This window comes from Lynx rufus, unplaced genomic scaffold (genome assembly GCF_022079265.1).
Source record: "Lynx rufus isolate CCGP_SWC_20201006 ecotype Redwood Valley unplaced genomic scaffold, mLynRuf1.p SCAF_2, whole genome shotgun sequence".
NCBI lineage: Eukaryota > Metazoa > Chordata > Mammalia > Carnivora > Felidae > Lynx > Lynx rufus.
In genome coordinates, this window is record NW_025814834.1 from 38,534,008 (window position 1) to 38,558,525 (window position 24,518).

The 24,518-nt window shown below is 36.9% G+C and overlaps 1 protein-coding gene across 1 annotated transcript in view; it reads left to right on the forward strand.

The window, feature by feature from the left end:
* PGAP1 (post-GPI attachment to proteins inositol deacylase 1) overlaps positions 1 to 24,518 on the forward strand; it is a 76,923-nt gene that overhangs the window by 10,841 nt on the left and 41,564 nt on the right. The window contains exons 4-6 of the mRNA XM_047085176.1: positions 17,639 to 17,810; positions 21,061 to 21,218; positions 24,158 to 24,210. Coding sequence (XP_046941132.1) covers positions 17,639 to 17,810; positions 21,061 to 21,218; positions 24,158 to 24,210 — 383 coding nt within the window. The remainder of the gene's footprint in view (positions 1 to 17,638; positions 17,811 to 21,060; positions 21,219 to 24,157; positions 24,211 to 24,518) is intronic.

Genomic DNA, 24,518 nt, shown 5'->3' on the forward strand with positions numbered 1-24,518 from the left:
AATTGAGAGTCATACTACAAAATAATCAGTACTGTTTAAAAGTATCACGATCATAAAAAAATGAACACTGAAGAACTGTCACAGGTTAGAGGAAACTAAGGAGAAATAACAATGCGAGGTAGGATGTTGGATGAAATCCTGAAATAGAAAAAAGTACATTTGTGAGAAAATGGATGAAATTTATATTAGGTCTACAGTTTAGTTAATAACAGTTGAGCTGAAGTTAAAATGTTAATTTTTTTAAGTTTTATTTATTGTGAGAGAGAGAGAGAGAGAAAGCATGCATGGCAGGGGAGGGTCAGAGACAAGATAGACAATTTCAAGCAGGCTCCACACCATCAGTGCAGAGCCTGATGTGAGGATAGAACTCATTAATTGTGACATCAAAACCTGAGCTGAAACCAAGAGTAGGACACTTACCTGACTGAGCCATCCAGGCACCCCACCGACATTAATTTCTTTGTTTTGATAATTGTCCTATGGCTATGTAAATGTTAATAATAAATGAAGTTGGATGAGAGGCATAGGAGAACTCTCTTGTGCTATTTTTGCAACATTTCTTTAATTTGTTCAAAATAAAAAGGTTAACAATTTGTTTACAGCAAAAAAAAAAAACCCATAGTATGAGGTTTATAACTTATTTAGAAGAAAAGTATATAATAATGGTGAAAAGGATGGGGAGAGGAATGTATAGAATTAATCCTTTGCATTAAGTAAGTGGTATAATATTAATTCAGAGTAGACCAATATGGTTGCATATTGTAATTTCTAGAATACCAGCAACAAAAGGGAGATATAGTAAAAGAGTAAAGAGTAAATGGAGAAGAAATAGAAGGAAAGAAGAAAGAAATAAGCTGGGACAAATAGGAGACAAGAAACGAATGACAAAATGATAGAGTTAAACCCAACTATATCAATAATTACATTAATTACAGATGGATTAATCACTCCAGTTAAAAGGAAGACATTGTCAGACTGTATAAGAAAGGCAAGACCAACCCAATTATATGCTAATCTATCTACTAGAAAGTAAAAGCCACTTTAAATGGAAAGATCCTGATAGATTACTTTTATTTTATTTTATTTTTTTTAATTTTTTTTTTAACGTTTATTTATTTTTGAGACAGAGAGAGACAGCATGAACGGGAGAGGGTCAGAGAGAGGGAGACACAGAATCCGAAACAGGCTCCAGGCTCCGAGCTGTCAGCACAGAGCCCGATGTGGGGCTCGAACTCACAGACTGTGAGATCGTGACCTGAGCCGAAGTCGGCCGCTCAACCAACTGAGCCACCCAGGCGCCCCCTGATAGATTACTTTTAAAAGAACGGGAAAAAATATACGTACACAGATCATTGGAAAGCTGGCATGGCTGTCTTAATATCAATTAAATAGATTCTAGAACAAAAGATATTAGAGTTAAAGGACGTTTTACAATGATAGAGTTCATCAAGAAGGCAAAACAATCTCAAGTGAGTATGTACCTAATAACAAAGTTTCTAAATTCATGAAGCAGAAACTAACAACACAGAGAAAGAAATAGGTAAATCCATGATTAGATTTGGTAATTTCAGCAATCTTATCTCCATAATTCATAAAATAGACAAAATCAGTAAGGTATGGAAGATTTGAACAGTATTAACCAGCTTAACCTGTTGAAATTTATAGTATACTACATCCAACAACTGTAGAAACTTTTGTTACCTTTATTTTTTTAATTTGTTTTTTTGCTTTTAAAATTTTCTTCCTCGCATTTGTATTTAAATTCAAGTTAGTTGGGGCGCCTGGGTGGCTCAGTCAGTTAAGTGTCCGACTTCAGCTCAGGTCACGATCTCGCGGTCCGCGAGTTCGAGCCCCGCGTCGGGCTCTGGGCTGATGGCTCAGAGCCTGGAGCCTGCTTCCGATTCTGTGCCTCCCTCTCTCTCTGCCCCTCCCCTGTTCATGCTCTGTCTCTCTCTGTCTCAAAAATAAATAAACGTTAAAAAAAAATTAAAAAAACAATTCAAGTTAGTTAACATACAGTGTAATAGTAATTTCAGGTGTAGAATTTGACAATTCATCACTTACATACAACACGAGTTCTCATCCACAGCAAGTGCCCTCCTTAGTACCCATCACCTATTTGACCTATTCACCTCCCTTACGTTTATTTGTTTTTTCTTTTTTTTTTTTTTAATATTTATTTATTTTGAGAAAGAAAGCTCATGTTCATGTGAGCAGTGGAAGGGAGAGAGAGAATCCCAAGCTGACGGTGCAGAGTCCGACTTGAGGTTCAGTCTCACAGAACTGCGAGATCATGACTATGGCCAAAAATCGAGCCGATGTTTAACCGATTGAGCCACACAAGCACCCCCATTTGTTTTGTTTCTTAAATTCCATGTATGAGTGAAATCATATGGCATTAGTCTTTCTCTGACTTATTTCACTTAGCATAATAACTCTCTAGCTCCATCCATGTTGTTTCAAATGGAAAGATTTTTTTTTTTAATTTTTTTTTAACATTTATTTATTTTTGAGAGAAAGAGACAGTGCAAGCAGGGGAGAGGCAGAGAGAGAGGGAGACACAGAATCCAAAGCAGCACAGAGCCCGACATGGAACTTGAACCCATGGACCGCGAGATCATGACCTGAGCTGAAGTTGGATGCCCGACTGACTGAGCCACCAGGTGCCCCAAAATGGAAAGATTTTGTTCTTTTTTAATGGCTAAATAATACTCCACTGTGGGGTGTGTGTGTGTGTGTGCGCACACGCGCGCGTGTGTGTACATACACACATATATACACCACATGTTCTCTATTCATTTATCAGTCAGTGGACATTTGGGCTCTTTCAATAATTTTGTTATTTATAATGCTGCTATAAACATTGGGGTGCATGTGCCCCTTAGAGTCAGTATTTTTTATCCTTTGGGTAAATACCTAGTAGTGCAATTGTTATATTGTAGGGTAGTTCTATTTTTAACTTTTTTTTTTTTTCCATTTAAACAGTCCACTGTAGTTGTGAATTTATTTCATATCATTTGAGGGAGGTGGAATTTGGAGTTGATTACTACACAGTCTTCAACTACCTGGATATCCACCATAATATGTCTATTTAAAAATTTTTTTTTAATTTTATTTTTTTAATTTACATCCAAGTTAGTTAGCATATAGTGCAACAGTGATTTCAGGGATAGATTCATTGACACCTTTTTTACTCATTTAGCCCATCCCCCTCCCACAACCCCTCCAGTAACCCTCTGTTTGTTCTCCTTATTTAAGGGTCTCTTATGTTTTGTCCCCCTCCCTGTTTTTGTATTATTTTTGCTTCCCTTCCCTTGTGTTCATCTGTTCTGTATCTTAAAATCTGCACATGAGTGAAGGAAATCATATGATATTTGTCTTTCTCTGACTAATTTTGCTTAGCATAATACCCTCTAGTTCCATCCACATAGTTGCAAATAGCAAGATTTCATTCTTTTTGATTGTCGAGTAATACTCCATTGTATATATATATATATATATATATATATATATATATATACCACGTCTTCTTTATCCATTCATCCATCGATGGACATTTGGGCTCTTTCCATACTTTGGCTATTGTTGATAGTGCTGCTATAAATGTTGGGGTGCACGTGTCCCTTCGAAACAGCACACCTGTATCCCTTGGATAAATACCTAGTAGTGCAATTGCTGGGTCATAGGGTAGTTCTATTTTTAATTTTTTAAGGAACCTCCATACTGTTTCCCAGAGTGGCTGAACCAGCTTGCATTCGCACCAGCTTGCATTCCCACCAACAATGCATAAGAGATCCTCTTTCTCCACATCCTTGCCAACATCTGTTGTTGCCTGAGTTGTTAATGTTAGCCATTCTGACAGGTGTAAGGTGGTATCTCATTGTGGTTTTGATTTGTATTTCCCTGATGATGAGTGATGTTGACCATGTTTTCATGTGTCGGTTGGCCATCTGGATGTCTTCTTTAGACAAGTGTCTATTCATGTCTTTTGCCCATTTCTTCAGTGGATTATTTGTTTTTTGGGTGTTGAGTTTGATAAGTTCTTTATAGATTTTGGATACTAACCCTTAATCTGATATGTCGTTTGCAAATATCTTCTCCCATTCCGTCAGTTGCCTTTTAGTTTTGCTGATTGTTTCCTTCGCCGTGCAAAAGCTTTTTATTTTGATGAGGTCCCAATAGTTCATTTTTGCTTTTGTTTCCCTTGCCTCTGGAGATGTGTTGAGTAAGAAGTTGCTGCGGCCATATTTTTAACTTTTTGAGGAGCCTCCATACTGTTTTCCAGAGTGGCTTGCACCAGTTTGCATTCCCAGCAACAGTGGAAATGGATTCCCCTTTCTCCACATCCTCGCTAACACTTACTGTTTCCTGTGTTGTTAATTTTAGCCATTCTGACTGCTGTGAAGTGATACCTAGTTTATTTTTGCTTTTGTTCCCTTGCCTCAGGAGATGTATCTAGTATGAAGTTGTTATGGCTGATGTCCAAGTGGTTACTATCTATGTTTTCCTCTAGGATTTTGATGGCTTCCTGTCTTATGTTAGGTCTTTTATCCATTTTGAATTTATTTTTGTGTATGGTATAAAACAGTGGTCCAGGGGCACCTGGGTGGCTCAGTTGTCTGACTTTGGCTCAGGTCATGACTCGGAGTCTGTGAGTTCAAGCCCTGCGTCAGGCTCTGTGCTGACAGCTCAGAACCTGGAGCCTGCTTCAGATTCTGTGTCTCCCTCTCTCTCTGTACCTCCCCTGCTCACATTCTGTCTGTCTCTCTCTCTCAGAAGTAAATAAACATTGAAAAAATTTAAAAAGAAAGGAAGGAAGGAGGGGGGGAGGGAGGGAGGGAGGAAGGAAGGAAGGAAGGAAGGAAGGAAGGAAGAGGTCCAGTATCACTCTTTTGCATGTTGCTATCCAGTTTTCCGAACACTATTTGTTGAAGAGACTACCTTTTTTACATTAGATACTTTCTCTGCCTTAAAAAAAAATTTTTTTTAATGTTTATTTATTTTTGAGAGAGAGAGAAAGAGAGACAGAGCACAAGCAGGGGAGGGGCAGAGAGAGAGGGAGACACAGAAACTGAAGCAGGCTCCAGGCTCTGAGCTGTCAGCACAGAACCCGACACGGGGCTCGAACTCATGAACTGTGACATCATGACCTGAGCTGAAGTCAGACGCTTAACCAACTGAGCCACCCAGGCGCCCCTTTTTCTCCCTTCTTGAAGATTAGTTGGCCATATAGTTGTAGGTCCATTTCTGGGTTTTCTATTCTGTTGCTTTGATCTATGTGTCTGTTTTTGTGCCAGTACTGTCTTAATGACTACAGTTTGTGATATAGCTTGAAGTCTGGAATTATGATGCCCCCAGCTTTTCTTTTCTTTTTCAAGTTTGCTTTGGCTCTTCAAGTGTTTTGTGGTTCCATACAAATTTTAGGATTGTTCTAGCTGTCAAAAATGCTGGGGGTATGTTGATAGGGATTGTATTAAATGTGTATATTGCTTTGGGTAGTATAGACATTTTAACAATATTTGTTCTTCCAATCCATGAGCATGGAATATTTTATGTTTTTTTGCTCATCTTCAATTCTTTTCATCAGTGTTTTATAGTTTTCAGAGTACATTATCCTTCTTTAGTTAGGTTTATTCCTGGTTATCTTACGGTTTTTGGTGCAGTTGTAAATGGGACTGATTCCTTGATTTTTCTTTCTGCTGCGTCATTATTGATGTATAGAAATGCAACAGATTTCTGTATATTTTGTATCCTGCAACTTTACTGAATTTGTGTGTCAGCTCTAGCAGTTTTTTGCTGGAATCTTTGGGTTTTCTACATAAAGTATCATGTTGTCTGCAAATAGTGAAAATTTGACTTCTTTCTTGCTGATTTGGATGCCTTTTATTTCTTTTTGTTGTCTGAATGCTGAGGCTAGGACTTCCAGTACTATGTTAAATAACAATGGTGAGTGTGGACATCCCTGTCTTGTTTCTGACTGAAGAGAAAAAGCTCTCAGTTTTCCCCCATTGAGGGTGATACTAGTTGTGGGTTTTTTGTATATGGCTTTTATTATGTTGAAGGGTTTTACATGAATGGATGTTGTACTTTGTCAAATGCTTTTTCTGAATCTAGTGAAAGGATCATATGGTTTGTCCCATTTTATTATGTGGTGTTTCATATTTACTGATTTGTGAATATTGAACCACCGTTGCAGCCCAGGAATAAATCCTACTTGATCATGGTGAATGATTCTTTTAATGTACTGTTGGATTCAATTTCCTAGTATTTTGTTGAGAATTTTTGCATCCATGTTCATCAGGGATATTGGCCTGTAGTTTTCTCTTTTTTAGTGGAGTCTTTCTGGTTTTGGAATGAGTTTGGAAGATTTCCTTCCATTTCCTTTTTTTTTTTTTTTTGGAACTGTTTGAGAAAAATAGGTATTACCTCTTCTTTAAATGTTTGATAGAATTTGCCTGTGAAGCCATCTATTCCTGAACTTTTGTTTGTTGGGAGTTTTTTGATTACTGATTCACTTTCTTTACTGGTTATCGGTCTGTTCAAGTTTTTTATTCCTTTTTCAGTTTTGGTAATTTATATTTTCTAGGAGTTTATCCATTTCTTCTAGGTTGTCCAATTTGTTAGGATATACTTTTCCATAATATTCTCTTATAATTGTTGTATTTTTGTAGTGTTGTTTGTGATCTCTCTCAGTCGTGATTTTATTTATTGGTGTCCTTTTTCTTTTCTTTTTGATAAGTCTGCTAGAGATTTATCAATTTTATTAATTTTTTCCACAGAACCAGCTCCCAGTTTCATTAATCTGTTCTACCATTTTTTAGTTCCTGTGTCATTTATTTCTGCTCTCATCTTTACTATTTCCCTTCTCTCTTTAGCCTTCGTTTGTTTATCTCTTTCAGCCTCCTTTAGGTATAAAGTTAGGTTGTTTAATTGAGATTTTTCTTGCAACTTGAGGTAGGCCTGTGTTGATATATACTTTCTTCTTTGTGATGCTTTTGCTTCATCACAAAGGTTTCAGACCGTTATGTTCTCATTTTCATTTGTTTCTATCTATTTTTAAAATTTCTTCTTTGATTTCCTGTTTGACCCATTCATTCTTTAGTAGCATGTTGTTTAACCTCCATGTATTTGTGGTCTTTCCAAATTTTTTGTTGTGGTTTACTTCCAGTTTCATAGCATTGTGGTCAGAAAATATGCATGGTATGATTTGTGTTTTTGTGCTTGTTGAGGCCTGATTAGTGACCTAATATATGATCTATTCTGGAGAGTGTCCCATGTGCACTTGAAAAGAATGTTTATTCTGCTGTGTTAGGATGAAATATTCTGAATATATCTGTTAAGTTCATCTGGTTCAGTGTGTCATTCATTTTTTTTTTATGTTGACTAAACCTAATTTTATTTTATTTTTTTTGACTCAGTAAATATTTTATTTTTTGCCCTTTTTTATATTAAATATAATTTATTGTCAAATTGGTTTCCATACAACACCCAGGGCTCATCCCAACAGATGCCCTCCTCAATGCCCATCACCCACTTTCCCCTGTCCCCCACCCCCCATCAACCCTGTTTGTTCTCAGTATTTAAGAGTCTCTTATGGCTTGCCCCCTTCCCCTCCCCCATGGACTTCTGTTAAGTTTCTCAGGATCCACATATGAGTGAAAACATATGATATCTGTCTTTTTCTGCCTGACTTATTTCACTTAGCATCATACTCTCCATTTCCATCCACATTGCTACAAATGGCCAGATTTCATTCTTTCTCATTGCCAAGTAGTATTCCACTGTATATATAAACCACATCTTCTTTATTCATTCGTCAGTTGATGGACATTTAGGCTCTTTCCACAATTTGGCTATTGTTGAAAGTGCTGCTATAAACATTGGGGTACAAGTGCCCCTATGCATCAGCACTTCTGTATCCCTTGGGTAAATTCTTAGCAGTGCTATTGCTGGGTCATAGGGCAGATCTATTTTTAATTTTTTGAGGAACCTCCACACTGTTTTCCAGAGTGGCTGCACCAGTTTGCATTCCCACCAACGGTGCAAGAGGGTTCCCATCTCTCCACATCCTCTCCAGCATCTATAGTCTCCTGATTTGTTCATTTTAGCCACTCTGACCAGTGTGAGGTGGTATCTCCGTGTGGCTTTGATTTGTATTTCCTGGATGATGAGTGATGTTGAGCATCTTTTCATGTGCCTGTTGGCCATCTGGATGTCTTCTTTAGAAAACTGTCTATTCATGTCTTCTGCCCATTTCTTCATTGGATTATTTGTTTTTCGGATGTGGAGTTTGGGGAGTTCTTTATATCAGTGTGTCATTCAAAATCATTGTTTCCTTGTTGCTTTTCTGCCTAGATGATCTGTCCATTGATGTAAGTGGGGTGTTAAAGTCCCCTAGTATTATTGTATTATTATCTTGAGTTCTTTTATGTTTGTTATTGATTGTTTTATGTATTTGGGTACTCCAGTATTGAAGGCATAAATATTTATAGTTATTAGATCTTTTTGTTGGATAATCTCCTTTATTATGATATAGTATCCTTCTTCATCTCTTATTACAGTCTTTGGTTTAAAATCTACCTTGTGTGAAACTGTGCAGCCACTCTGGGGAACAGTATGGAAGTTCCTCAAAACAAGTAAAAATAGAACTACCATATGATCCAGCAATTGCACTGTTAGGTATTTACCCAAAGGATACAAAAATACAGATTTGAAGGGGTACGTTCACCCCAATGTTTATAGAAGCATTATCAGCAATGGCCAAACTATGGAGAGAGCCTAAATGTCCATCAACTGATAAATGGATAAAGAAGATATAGTGTATACACACAGACACACATACACACACCCTGGAATATTACTAAGCCATCAACAAGAATGAAATCTTGCCATTTGCAGTGACGTGGGTGGAGTTAGAATGTATTATGCTGAGTGAAATAAGTCAGTCAGAGAAAGACAAATTCCATATGATTTCATTCATATGTGGAATTTAAGAAACAAAACAGATGAACATATGGGTAGGGGGGTGGAAAAGGAGAAGAAAGGGTAACAAACTACGAGAGACTCTTAATGATAAAGAACAAACTGGGTTGGTGGAGGGAGGTCGGTGGGAGATGGGCTAGATGAGTGATGGGTACTAAGGAGGTCACTTGTTTTGATGAGGACTGAGTGTTGTATATAAGTGATGAATCACTGAATTTTACTCCTGAATCCAATATTGTACTGTATGTTAACTAAAATTTAAATTAAAAATACAATAAAATAAAATCTAGCTTGTCTGATGTAAGTATTGCTACAGTGTCTTTCTTTTGACTTCCTTTGCATGATAAATATTTCTACATCCCCTCACTTTCAATCTGTGGGTGTCTTTTGGTCTAAAATGAGCCTCTTATAGGCAGCATATAGCTGGGTCTTAGGTTTTTATCCATTCTGACACCCTCTATCTTTTGATTGAAGTGTTCAATCCACTTACATTCAGAGTAACTATTGATAGATATGTATTTAGTGCCATTTTATTACTTGTTGTGACTTCTGGAGATTTTCTCTTCCTTCTTTGTCACTCTTGGTCTTTCCTTCCCACTCAAAGAATCCCTTTTAATATTTCTTGCAGCGCTGAGTTAGTGGTCATGGACTCCTTTAGTTTTTATTTGGGCAATCCTTTGTCTCCTTCTGTTGTGAATGATAGCCTCGCTGGGTAGAGTATTCTTGGCTACAGATTTTTCCCATTCAGCACATTGAATAAATTATACCACTCCCATCTGGCCTGCCAAGTTTCTGTGGAGAGGTCTGCAGCTAGCTTTATGGGTTTTCCCTTGTAAAGTTAGGGACTTCTTCTGTCTTGCTGCTTTTAGGACTTTTTCTTTATCACTATTTTTGCAAATTTAACTACAATTTGTCTTGATGTTTGCCTGATTTTAATGGGAGTTCCCTGTGCCTCCTGGATTTGGATGTATGTTTCCTTCCTCAGATTAAGGAAATTTTCAGCTATATTTCCTCAAATAAATCTTCTTCTTTTTCTCTCTCTCTCTCTCTCTCTCTCTGTCTCTGTCTCTCTCTCTCTCTGTCTCTCTCTCCTTCTGGAACTCTTATGATACAAATGTTACTACATTTAATGGAGTAATGGAGTTCCCGAAGTCTATTCTTGTGATCCATAATTCTTTCTCTCTTTTGTTCAGCTTCATTATTTTCCGTTATTCTGTCTTCTATATCACTTATTCATTCCTCTGCTTCTATTCTTGTGGATTAGTATTATCCAGTCTGTTTCGAATTTCAGTTATTGCCGTTTTCACTTCTGATTGTTTTTTTAATTCTTTTATCTTAGCAGCCAGGGTCACTCTGATGTCTTCTATGCTTTTCTCAAGTCAGTGAATGTCCTTATGATCATTACTTTAAGGTCTCCATCAGGCATACTACTTATGTCTGTTTTGATTAGATCTCTGACCATGCGATCTTTTCTTGTTCTTTCCTTTGGTATGATTTCCTCCATCTTGGCATTTTGTCTAAGTCTCGGTCTTCTTCTCTGTGTTGGAAAAGCCTGTTGTTTTTCCTGCTCGTGAGAGTAATGGCTTTATGGGGGAGAGGTCATTTAGTGTCCAGGGACTGGTGCTTCCGGGAATGTTTCTGGTGTGTGCTGCCTGCATACTGCTGCTGTGTTTTGGCTGCTCTATCCTTCAGGCCAGTGGTCTACAGAGGCTCTCCTTGCTTGCAGTGGGCAGTTTTTGGACTTTGGCCAGAGTGTGGTAAGTTTTAACTAGGTGTGTTCTGATCTGTTTATTGAATCAGACCTGATACTACTTCCACAAGTACTGAAGCCTTGCAGAACTCTCTGGTTGGTAGACCTCATATGTGTCGGGTTTGTGCTGATCTTTGGGGAATGGGCCCACTCTGCTGGTACCGGGCGGGTGTTGGTGTAAGCAGGTTAGGCAGCCAGTGTTGGTGCTGTGCTGTTTACTATAGGTGGTTCTGTGCTTATGCTAAGTGGGGGGAGGGAAAGGGAAATGGTACCAGCCAGCTCCTTTGTCCCTGGAGACCCCTCTCCTGCGCTTGCTGTGCTTTCAGGGAAGCACTTTCAAGGACAAACAATTTCCCCTTGTTTTTCCCAGGTGTTTTTCATGCTGTCTGCCTCGGGTTGCTTGCCTGCCTAGACAAGTGCAGTGCACTTTGGGCTCTATCCCAGCCAAGCCTGCTGACTTTTGAAACATCAGATTTTAGGGATGTGCTGTGGCAGGGGCCTGTGCTGGTCTTTTGAGGTAGAGTTTCACTGTGCTGGGATAGGTACAGGTTTGACTTAGAAGGGCAGTTGTACACAGAGCACAGGGATATGGGATTAGGAGCAAAGCAGGCTAAACAGCCAGTGTCCGATTTAGCTGCCCTTAGCAGGTGTCTCTGTGCCTATATGAGGGGCAGGGGAAGGAAATGGCACCTGCCAGCTGTTTTGTCCCCAGAGAGGCATCTCTCTGAATGCCCCCTCCCACAGATGCCCTCCTAGAAGAACAAATAGTTTCTCCCCCTGTGCCTTAAGTGATCTGTAGATCGTGTCTTCTACCCTGGGGTTGTTTGCCTTCTTTCCAGGTTTATGGCAGTGCATTCAGGGGTCTCTCCCAGCCAAGCCTACAGACCTTTAAAACTCTGGTCTTTGAGCCCTGCTAACTTGCAAAACTCATGAAAATCAGCCCCTCTCGTTTTCTCAGCCAATGGCTCCAGTGTTCTCCTTGTGTGTATCCCTGTATGCTCCACCCTCTCTTGCCTTGCTCCAGGACCAGGGCTCCCTTCTCTCTGTAGCACCAGCGATTGCTTTCTCCCCCAAACCATGTTTCTGTACTTCCTATCTTTCTTCCTTCCTCGATGTGGCCTCATTTCTCCCTCTATTGTGCAGTGTGTTCTGTCAGTCCTCAGGTCGATTTCTTGGGTATTCAGAATGATTTGATAGTTATCTAGTTGTATTCGAGGGACGAGACAAGCTTAAGGTCCTCCTACTGTGCTGTCATCTTAGCTCCCCCACTAGCTATGTTCTCTTTAAATGCAAAAGGAACATTTACAAAAAATTTCATATGCTAGGCCATGAAATAAGTCAACATAAATTTCAAAGGATTCAAATCATACAGGGTATATTTTCTGAACATAGCAGAATTAAAATTAAAATTAACAAAAACATATCTGGAAAATCAGCAAATATTTAGAGATTACTTCTAGACAACTCAGGTCAAAAAGAAACTAACAGGTGAAATTTGAAGATGTTTTGAACCTAATTAAAATGAAAACACATCAGAATTTATAAAATTAAAGTAGTGGTTAGAAGACATACTGTAGTCTTAAATGCTTATGTTAGAAAAGAACAAGGTTTAAAAACAGTGATCCAACTTTCAACTTAAACTATAGAAAGAACAAAGTAAAACTCAAAGTAAAAGGAAGGAAACAATAAGGAATAGAAATCAAGGAAACAGAAAATAGACAAAATTATACCAATGGCTCATTCTTCTAAGAGATCTAAGAATTGATAAACCCTTATCTAGACTGATGAAAAAAAATACAAATTAACAATATTGGGAATGAAAGAAGGGACATCTCTACAGAGCCTACAGGTAGTAAGAAGCTATTAAAGGATTATTATGAACAACATTACACCAATAAATTTGACAACTTGGTTGAAATTCTCAAATCTCTTGAAACAAATTACAAAACAGACACAAGAGAAAGAATCTCTGACTAGCCCTATATGTTTAACATTTTTTACATTTGTAACTAAAAATCTTACTGCCAAGAAAACCCTAGAGTTAAATGACTTCAGTGGTAAAATCCATGACACATTTAAGAAAGAAATAATCCCATCTCATACAAGCTGAGAAAATAGAGGAAGAGACAATACTTATAGTTCATTTTAAGAAACATGCAAACCTTATCAAAATCAGACATTAATATTGTTTGGAAAAAAAATAGAGAGTATTCCTCATGAACATAGATGTAATATTCTCAACAAAAAATTAGGCTATCAAATCCAGCAATATTTTAAAGTACAGTATGACTAGATAGGATTTATCCCAAGAATGCAAAGTTGGTTTAATATTTAAGTATCAATCAGTGTAATTCATCGTAGGATCATCTTAATAGATGAAGAAAATCATTTGGTTACATTCAGTACCCATTCATGATGTAAGGAAAACCCACAAAATTCAGTGCATTAGGAACAGATGCAAACTTTCTCAACCCAAGGAAATTAAGTATTATGCATTACAGGAGGAAACAAGCTATTAGGTTAAGAACTATTTCTGTATGTGATAAAGGTGTTTATTGGATGAGATAAATAAGATGTGATCACAAGATGACAGAAATATACAGAAACATTTAAAGATGATACAAATATACAGAAACATTTAAAGGAATTTACAGAGAATTATAATTCATGAGTGAATTTAACAATTTCTCAGGGCAAATGGTCAGTCTTCAAAAATCACTGAACAAATGGAAGGGGAAATTTTAAAGTGCATTTTCAATAATATAAAAATACAATTCTTATGGATAAATTTAATGAGAGATATACAGTATCTGTACACTGCAACCTGTAAAACTTGCTGAGGGAAAGGAATCCAAATAAATGAACCAACTTTAAGGATTAGAAGACTTAAAATTAAGAGATAAGTTCTCTCCAAATTAAGCAGTAGAGTTAATGCAATACAAATGAAAATACCAGGAGGTGTTTTTGTAAAAATTTACAAACTTATGTGGAAATGCAAGGTACCCAAAAAAGCCAAACCGTCTTGAAAAAGAATAACGTTGGAGAACTTGCACTGCCTAATTTGAAGACTTAACTATATAGCTATAGTAAAATTCAAGCAGTATGATATTCTTATGCATCTTAAGAATGAAATTTAGGGGCGCCTGGGTGGCGCAGTCGGTTAAGCGTCCGACTTCAGCCAGGTCACGATCTCGCGGTCCGGGAGTTCGAGCCCCGCGTCAGGCTCTGGGCTGATGGCTCAGAGCCTGGAGCCTGTTTCTGATTCTGTGTCTCCCTCTCTCTCTGCCCCTCCCCCATTCATGCTCTGTCTCTCTCTGTCCCAAAAATAAATAAACATTGAAAAAAAAAATTAAAAAAAAAAAAAAAAAGAATGAAATTTAGACTTCATGGTTCTTTGCGTTAGCCAGCATTTTAAAGTTACTTCAATAGCAAGTGTTTTTTAAACTTAAATCTGTACTGGATAATATAGGAGGAGACAAGCAAAATTAGGTGCAGGACCTTTTAAGTATTTGATATATATTGGGTAAGATAAATATGTTTTTACAGAATGAGATTTATCTCCATAAATGTCATTCACAATAAATAAGTGTATATTTAATGTGTTATGCTAGGTAGTTTTTCCCTTCTGTATTTTTGTTTTCATATTTTCCCTAATGACTACATATTAAATTTATAATAGAGCTAATAAACTCGCTTTTAAATTGAGGCTTTTAGAACATAAGATTCGTTTTACAACCAGGTGCTGTAGGAGTTCGAGACAACTGAATTTTGTTGAATGGACAGGATTTGAGTGTGAGAAAGTGAGAGGACATTACACATGGAAGAAACCTCATTTATTCAGCACCTGAATCTACATGCAGTTATAGCAGTGAATAAAACAGAAATCCAAGCCCTCATGGACCTTATGTTCTAGTCAGGAGAGGCAGATAATAAATATAAATAATAAAAATATATACTATCTTACAGAGTGATAAATGCCAAGAAGTAAAATAAAACAGGAAAGGGACATAGGGAGCAAAGGGTAGAGGACTACAATTACAAATAAGGGTCCCCAGCAAAGGTCTCTATTGAGAAGCAGACAGTTTATTATAAATTAGAGGGCATGAGGGTATTTAGGAGGAAAGTATTTCAGATAGAGGAAACAAGTAAAATATTTGAGGCCAGCACATGTGAGCTGTATTAGAAGAAAAACAGGGAGACTGGTATGGCTGGAGTAGATAGAATAAGTTAATAAAGGAAAATTTGGCAGGGGGAGACAAATGATAGAGCCTTGTAGGCAATTTTAAGAATATTACCTTTTATTTGAAATGATAGGGAAAGACATTGCTGAGATTTTTGAGCAAAGGAGTGACATGTCCTGATTTAGGTTTTAATATTATTCTGTGGATGGTTTCAAGGATAAATGAAGGGATGTGAGAGAAGTAAAGAGACCAGTTAGGAGCTCATTGCAGTAATTCAGGCATGAATAATGGTGGCTTAAATCAAGTTGGTAACATTGGAGGTGATAAGAAATAGATTGGTATAAATCTTAAAGGAAACAAGATTTGCTGGCAGATCAGATATGGAGGGGCAGTGTGAAACAAAAAGAGTTGAGAATGACCCAGAGTTTTTGGCTGAACAACTAGAAGGATTGAAATGCCGTTATCTAAGATGGGGGAAAAGGTAAGAAGAATATATTTGGAGGAGATTAATAATTTAGTTTTAGACAGGTTTGATTTAAGATGCATGTTAGATATCCCAAGTATAGTTAGGATGCGATTGGATTTTAAGTTTAGAGTTCAAGAGAAAGAGGTCCAGTCTGGAGATAATAACTTGAGGTTTGCCAGTATATGGATGTATTTAAAGCCATGAGATTGGATGAGATCACTATGGAGTCAAGATATGAAAGAAGAGACCTAAGGACTGAGGCCTGAGTCACTACCTTATTGAGATGGGGGGTGGGGTGCCTGGGTTTTTTAAGCATCTGACTTTAGCTCAGGTAATGATCTGCTCATGAGTTCAAGTCCTGTGCTGGGCTCTGTGCTGACAGCTAGGAGCCTGGAGCCTGCTTTGGATTCTGTGTCTCCCTCTCTCTGCCCCTTTCCTGCTCACACTCTGCCTCTGTCTCTCTCTCAAAAATAAAGTAAACATTAAAAAAAAAAAAAAGACATGGGGGAGATGAGAAGGAAACAGCAGGAGACTAAAAAGAAGTAGCCAGTGAGGTAAGAGGAGAACCAGGATAATACGTTGTCAAGGAATCCGAACAAATCATTTCAAAGAGGAAGAAGTGATCTATGTCAAATCCTGTTGATAGTTCATATAAGATGAGGATTGAGAATTGGCCATTAGATTCCTTGGTGACTTGATAATTTTGGAGGAGTGTTGAAGTGAAAGTGTGATTGGAGTGGGTGTAAGAGTGTATGGAAGTTGAGAAATTGGAGACAGCAAGTACTGTATAGGCAGTTGATTTTAGTGAGTTACACTATAGAAATGTAGAGAAAGATGTGCTCACTAAGGGTAAAGTTGGTGTCAAAAGAGTAGTTTTTATTTTTTAAGGGATAATAATATATTTTTATACTAGCAAGAATAATCTGGTAGAGAGCGAGAAACAACAATGCAAGAAAAAAGTGAGTAGAATTGCTGGAGTGATGTACTTGAGAAGGCAGAAGGGGATGGGTTTCAGAGCACAAATGGAGAGTTTGGCTTTTTTTTAAGATCAGCTCTGTGTTGGGAATCACCAAGACCATCCCCAGGCTTGATAATTGTCCAGAAGGATTCATAGGATTCAGCATGTACTTGTACTCATGGTTATGATTTATTACAATGAAAGAATACAAAGCAAAATCAATAAAGAAAAGGTGCATGGGGTGAAGTCCAGAGGAAGCCAGGTACAAGCCTCCAAATGTCCTTAAAGGGGAGTTACACTGGATCCATTTAATTCATACAGCAATGAATTGTGATGTGTGAAGTGTTGTCTGTGAGAGAAGCTCATGAGAAGTTCAGTGTCCATAGTATTTACTGGGGGCTGGTCATGTAGAGACCCTGTGCCTAGCGTGTACTAAAATCCCAACCAGAAGGACAGCAGGTATGCAGTATAAACTGTATTATTTGCAAAACAGTTTCAGCATAGTGAGCCATTCTTCCATTTAGGAAATTATGGGAAAATCCAGGAATCTAAGGTTCCAGACTGTATCCCAGAGCCAACTTATATGCAGTCCATTATAAGGATAACAGTCTCAGGCTTACTGTGTTAATTCTTTTCTGTAAAAAGCCCAATTTATTCATAGTTATGAGAGAAGGCATAGATGAAGGATTAGTGTGGAGAGTGATAAGCAAAAGTTTGGCAGTGAAACTAAGGATACTATATGGAGACAAAAGATTTTTGTAAAAGCAATACTTATTTTAAAAATAAAATATGTAATTGTCAGTGAATAAATATTTTGGAATGCTGGTTTCTTTTTCAACCCAGGTGCACAATAGAGAAGTAACTTGATAAGATATATCAATATGATGAGGTATCATGTTGTTATGGCAACCATAATTGTTCTGAATTTTTGTGATGTTTTCAGTTTCAAATAAATGATCTGACTTCTATGCTATAAAATCTAATATTTTGGAATAAACCAAATATAATTACACCTTTTACATCCAGTGTAACATATGGTAAGACATAATATGGTAGACAAAGAGTTCTGATTTTGGTTCAGAAAACCAAAGCATAGCCATTAAAAATATTAGGCAGGATACAAAATGGTAGCATATACCAATTATAAGTAAATGAAAATATATTTCTGTATCTTATGCAAGTTTATGTAAGTAGTTTAATTTTCTTTTTTTCTATAAAATTGCTCATATAGAGAGGTAAGTATTTGGAATTTTTGTTATGATAAGCCTTCATTATGCCTTGGTGATTTTTTTTTTTTATAGGGTCAAGAATTTGCTCCAAAAAGTGTGGCAATAATTGGTCACTCTATGGGTGGCCTTGTTGCAAGAGCATTGCTTACATTGAAAAATTTTAAACAAGATCTGATAAATCTTCTTATTACACAAGCTACACCTCATGTTGCTCCTGTGTTGCCATTGGATCGTTTCATAACAGGTAAGTACTATTAGATAAACACTAACTGACCTCCTCATTATTGTTTAGGATTAAACAAATCCTTGCTTCTGCTTTCTTTAGAGTGTGCTGTAGATTTATCCATGTGTGAAGCAGCTCAGTTTCAAATTAACACCTCCATTTCTGAGCATCTTTCTTTGTGACTTTCAGCTTAGGCTAATAATTGGAATTTTTGTTTTCTCTGTCAGTAGCATCTTACTGTGGAGAACATGTATCTTATAATCCCTAGACACTTGGGCTTCAGTTTAATTACTCTTAGAGATGACTCTGTCTCTTAAAGTATGTTTGTTAAACTTCCTGTGTTTTGTTAACTCTTAGAGTATTCTATTCAAAATAAGCTTATATTTTAAGTAAAACAGTAGAAATGCCTTGTTTTAAAATAAATAGGTCACCATGTAAATTTTAAATAAATTTTCAAACAAATTTAGAATTTGCGATAGAATTCCTAATACTTATTACTATACTTTGCTATATTTTGGGTGTTGTATTAAGGACTTTACATGATGTATTATTATTTCACTTGAGACTTAGAGCAGTCCTGTGAGATAGGTACCATTACTATCTGCATGTTCAAAGAAAAGTCTAGTATTGGGGTGCCTGGGTGGCTCAGTTGGTTGAGAATCTGACTCTTGATTTCGGCTAAGGTCATGATCTCACAGTCAGGAGATTGAGCCCTGTGTCCAGCTCTGTGCTGGGCATGGAGCCTGCTTAGGATTCTCTGTCTCCCTTTCTCTACCTCTCCCCCACTCATGCTTTCTCTCTCAAGGTAAATAAATAAATATTTTTAAAAGAACTGTTATCTTCACTGTTTATTGAAATGTTATATGACAGAAGAAAGTCTTTGAAAAAGAATTCTTTTTTCTGAGCAGTAAATTTATGCCACTTCTTACCTTATCGAAATTTGCATTATCTTAATTGTGATAAAAATGAGAAATACACCTTAGTGACTCCAAACCACAGTACCCATTTTAACATAACATTGCCAAGGGGTAATTTATTTGCTGGAATATCTGGTGCAACAGTACCTACAGTGAAGTTTAATTTTTTCCCTTATTACATTTAAAACTTTGCTTGTAGAAATCTTTCAGTATAAATTTTTAGTTTTAATGAAGTTGCTTAAATTTGCTTTATTAATTCTAATAATTACAAATGACCTATAGGTTTAGAAAAAAATTCAAAGGCATAGACTAGTCATAATACTTGTCATCACAATTGAGAACTTTTTTATTACATTTTATGTCGATGAGCCATGTATGTTAAGTTAGAATTACTCAGAATACATCTTAAAAAACTCTTTGAGGAAAGAGCTTTCAAAAGAGTCCAATTTTACTGTTTTTGAAGGCTACTGATGATCTGTCTCTGAAAGGTTCAGGCTGAAAGTAATTCTTAACGTTAGGTGCCTTTCCAGTAATTAGCAACCCTCTTTCTTATTTATTCTGTATTTATTTCATATTTCATTAAGCCAAAATTGGAATGAAAAAACAAAAGTTCTAGGGGTGGTGGATTTTTTTAGGAGGTTTTTAGGAGACCCATATGACCTCCAGAAGTGCATTCCCTGTTTATACTTGATGGAAATACTGCCCTTCAATAGGGGAATGGAAGCTGTGCACTGGGCTCTGCACTTTAGGGGTCCCTGCCCTGGCACTGCCATTCACCACAAGGCGAGGAGTATATAGGCCAAGCAGCTTGGCCTATATTTGCAGCTGTGCCTTTACTTTTGGACCATGATCCAGGTAACCCCGCCTCCAGGCTTTTCCATGGCCTGTGTGGGCCTCTTACCTGGATCTGTTCTGAGGGCAGGTATATAAACTTGAGTTGTGGCTAAGGGATGGCTCTGCATGAGGTACAAATAGAGCTTGGGTATCCTTCATCCTCGTAATGCAGGATGAAATTGAGATGGGAAGAGAGGATAGTACAGTGATGGATTAGAGATCTGCTCTTCCTGTGCTGTCATCATCTAGTCTCCATCTCTGAGATGTCCTAGAACTTGTTATTTGAACTTGGTCTTCCAGGTTATTTGGAAGATGTATATTTGTCAAGATAGGCAGAGATAATTGATTTAACAGTTTGTTAGCTGAAATTTTTACTGTTAAATATTTAGACATATATTTAGACATATAGCATGTGTTCCTTGGTCCTCTTGTCCTAGGACCTGCAGATGTTAGGAATGGGTCTGCTTAGTCATATTCTAATTAAATATTGCTGAGATCTTTAATGGGAGAAGTTTGCTGTTCCAAAATGTTTGAAGCCCTCAATAGGATCAAATGCCAGGGTAAAAACACATTAAGTTCTGATAATCAGAAAGGAAAGGAGAACTCCCCTGCCCTGGCCTCAAATCTTTGACACTGTATTGTTTTCATCTTCCATAGATAAAGTGGAAAAATTGCAGATTCTTCCCTTTGAGCTACTTGTTACTTACACTAAATGAGTTTTTTTTTTGTTTTGTTTTAAGTTTATTTATTTATTTTGAGAGAAAGGAGAGGGAAAGAGGACACACAAGTAGGGAGTAGGGGAGGGGCAGAGAGAGAGAGAGAGACAGAGAATCCCAAGCAGGCTCTACCTTGTCAGCACGGACCCCAATGTGAGCCTCAATCTCACAAACCGTGAGATCATGACCTGAGCCAAAATTAAGAGTCACACACTCAACCAACTGAGCCACCCAGGAGCACCCTGAGTAGAACCTTCTTAACCCTTAGAGTTTTCCATAGCAGCATCGAGTCTCAAGACTAAAATGATTGTTGTTGTCCTGATTGTATTTTAATCACTTAAATAGTACTTTGTATAGTGGTAACTGGCCACAGTAGAGAGCTGCTAAGCTCTCATACTGCCATGATTAGGAAGATCTACCATTTTTTTAGCATAGTGAACTTTATCTTTGGTAGAATTTTAGGGGTTTCTCCTTATTACACTGTGTGGCTTATGGTCTAGCAGCATCTTTGTGGGATGTAGAGACCTGTTTTGTGTATGGACTTGACAAAACTAATGAAGTTTGAATATCTTTTTTCTTTACTGAGACCTTAAGTAACTCCTAGTATTTGTACTCTGATTTAATGGGAAAATAGACCATGTATAAAGATACTGACTACTCAAAAATGAGAAATGTGAATAACATTGTTTGTAGGCAATTCAGTATGGCTTAAACAGAAATTCAGTTTAGTATTAGTATCATAGATACTTTATTGTTGCAGGGAATGACTACTAATTTTTAATATGTGTCTTTATTTCCTACCAGATTTTTATATGACTGTAAACAACTATTGGATTCTAAATGCTAGACACATAAATTTAACCACACTTTCTGTAGCTGGAGGATTCCGGGATTACCAAGTTCGTTCAGGACTGACTTTTCTTCCAAAATTAAGCCATCATACCAGTGCCTTATCTGTTGTGGTAATCTTTTTTTAAGATTCTACTGAAATAGTAACAGGATGGATACAATGGGGTATGAAAGGAAAAATATATACTTGCTTGAAAATGACTACTGAGTTGGTGTAGTGCTATGTGTGTGTGGGTGTGTGTGTGCACGTTTGTGTGTGAGAGACAGAATATGAAAGAATGAATATGCTGGGAAGGCAGAGGCATAGTGCTTATGTCCACAGAAAGTGAAAAGGATCTTAGAAAGCTTGTGAAAATTACTTATTTATGAAGGTGACTCGTAAGAATAATTGTTTCTTGTTCAAAATAAGTATCTACTCATTGATGAGTTTTAACCATAAGAATTTGTGGACTGAAGTCCAAGGGCCCCTTGTTACATCTGAGTGGTATGCTATTTATAATGGAAGTCGAATATCAAGCATATCACATACTTATGAGTGTTGAACTTGAATAAAGGTTTACCAATTTTATTATTTTTATTATTTTTTTTAACGTTTATTTTTGAGAGAGAGAGACAGTGTGAGTAGGGGAGGGGCAGAGAGAGAGGGAAACACAGAATCTGAAACAGAATCCAGGCTCTCAGCTGTCAGCACAGAGCCTTATGCGGGGCCTGAACCCATGAACTGTGAGATCATGACCTGAGCTGAAGTCAGATGCATAACTGACTGAGCCACTCAGGCGCTCTAAGGTTTACCAATTTTAAAATTAAAAAAGTAGCTTTGATAGTATAACAGAACCCTGATTGATTAATTTGCTAATTATTCTCCCCTGCTAGGACATCAAGTATTTGGTCTTTAACTGGGATACATAGCCTCTGTAAAGTGAGTTCAAGTTTTCTTTTAGGATTTATAGTATTTCTTATATATTTTACCTTGAAATCTTCAGTTATCATCTTAACTTTTTAACTGTACACAGTGTGTAGATATTGTATGTAGTATGTATACATGTGTATACTACACATCATTTCCAAATATAACTTAATTTCTTTTTTTAAATAATTTTTTTAAGTTTATTTATTTTGAGAGAGTGAGAGAGTGCACTCAGGGCTGGGGCAGAGAGAGGGAGAGAGAATCCCAAGTAGCCTCAGTGCTGTTAGTGTAGAGCCCAATGCAGGGCTCAGACTCATGAACCTTGAATTCATGATCTGAGCTAAAATCAAGAGTCAGACACCTAATCGACTGAGCCACCTAGGTGCCCCATATAACTTAATTTCTAAAAAAATCCATAGAGTTCTTTTTGCTTTTTAAGAGATCGTGCTTTGTTTCATGGTTGTTCTCTTCGTACATAACTCCCTTGCTCAGTTCATCTATTGCCCCACCTTAGGTTACTGTTCGTTTATTGAACAAGTATTACTGAATACTTGCCACACATAAAACAAAAATTATTAAGCCATTTTGTAGTTACCCACCATTTTCTTATTACTGGAGGAGTTGTGATATAACCATATAATAGCTTTGCAACTAAATTGGAAAATCTCTCAGACCTCATTATTAGTATGAATCTTGTTATTTGGTGTTGAATATTTTGGGCAGATATTTGCTTGAAGTCCTCAAAGCATGAAATATCAACTCTTTAGTAAAACACAAATATATATATAATTGGATGTCTTATTTCCTAGACTTGGTTGGGGCATGATGCTCTATTGGTGTCCTTTCCTCCAGCTTATCTTTTAAAGAACTTTGGTTTCTTTAAGGGGTGTGTGTGTGTGTGTGTGTGTGTGTGTGTGTGTGTGTGTCCGTGTCCCTCTTTTCTGATGCGTTTGATAATTTGTTGTTTGAGGAGCTTGTAATTCTGTATCTCTGATGAAAATATTTTATCTCTTAATGGAATTTTCTCAAAGCTGGTTATTGTCAGAATTTTATTTAGTATTTTAGCCCCTAAATAGTTTATAGTCTTTTATATATCTGCATGTATGTTTACTTTAAAAAACAATTATTAAGAAGTAACAATTTTTTAATGATTATCTCAAGAATAGTTAATTGACATTTACATCCATTGGAACTAGAAAAATTAAGTTAGAGACCTCGATTGTATTAGTAAAGTAGGCTGAAATGCTGTGATACACACTCACACAGAACTGGCACTTAAACACTATACAAGTTTACATTTTACTCCTATAACTGCCCTAAATACGTATTTAAGTTGGTGGATGGTTTTTGAAGGAGTCCCATTAAGGGACCCAGGCTGACAGTAAACAATCCTTTCTTGAATGCAAAGAGAGACACTGTGAAAAATAATAATCAGATTTACTTAATGTTTCCCCATTGTATGTAAGATGTTGTTCACAGGGAAGGAAGTCATTACCTGGTATGAAAAGGAGTCTAGTTCTTGAAGGGGGTACTGTGCCATTGTCAGGAAGTTTTCTTCAAATAGTTATATTTTTTAGGAGCCTTTTCCTATTCTGTCTCTAACTAGTAATACATATCCTAATCTAGGGATTTTTTTCAAAATAGGTAACCTTGGGCCCTACTTGTAAGAGTCTGATTTAATAGTTTTGGAATTGTGGTCAGGCATGTTAATTTTGAAAAATCTTCCCAGGTCTGGGTATTTCTTAAGCACACCTGATTAAAAAGTAACATCTTAGACTTTATCAAAGAATAGTCAGAACTAAAACTACTAAAATAGTTGTGATTTATTAAAGAATCATAAACAGCCTCTTAATAGAGTAATAGAGTTAGACATTAAACTTCAGTAAGGAATCTGTGGATACTTAAATAATTTTTTTAAGGGTAATTTAAGCTTGACTAAGGAGTAATGACAGTGATTTTATGCAGGGACTACCTTAATATTTTTGGATCACCTTTTATAATCATCATTTAAATATGTCTATGCATCATAAAGTAGTGAAACTAATGTTACATGTTTCTAAATATTAGCTTCTGGGAATTTCAAACCTTTTGGAGAATAACAAATGTGCTTTTCTTAAGTTGGATTTTTTTTTCCTGTCCTTTTAGAGTTCAGCAGTGCCTAAGACCTGGGTCTCAACAGACCACCTCTCCATTGTGTGGTAAGTTAATATAACTTATTTTGGTGATTTGTGGTGCTCCTTTTTTCTCATCAGTGCATTGATTTATCCACAAATAATGATATGGGAGAAAGATTGACTAAAGTACCTAGAACTCTAACCTTGGTTTTTGTCTCAGTATGACCAAGGTTCCTTTGGCAGCCTGTAAAATCATTTCTTGAAGAACCAATAGCATCAGTCTCAAGCTAGACTCAAATATCAAAATTTTCGAGTTTGTCATAGTTTAGCAAAATTAAAGGTATTTGCGATAAGACCACTGAGCTCTTGGCCAGTCACCAAACTCAGGAACT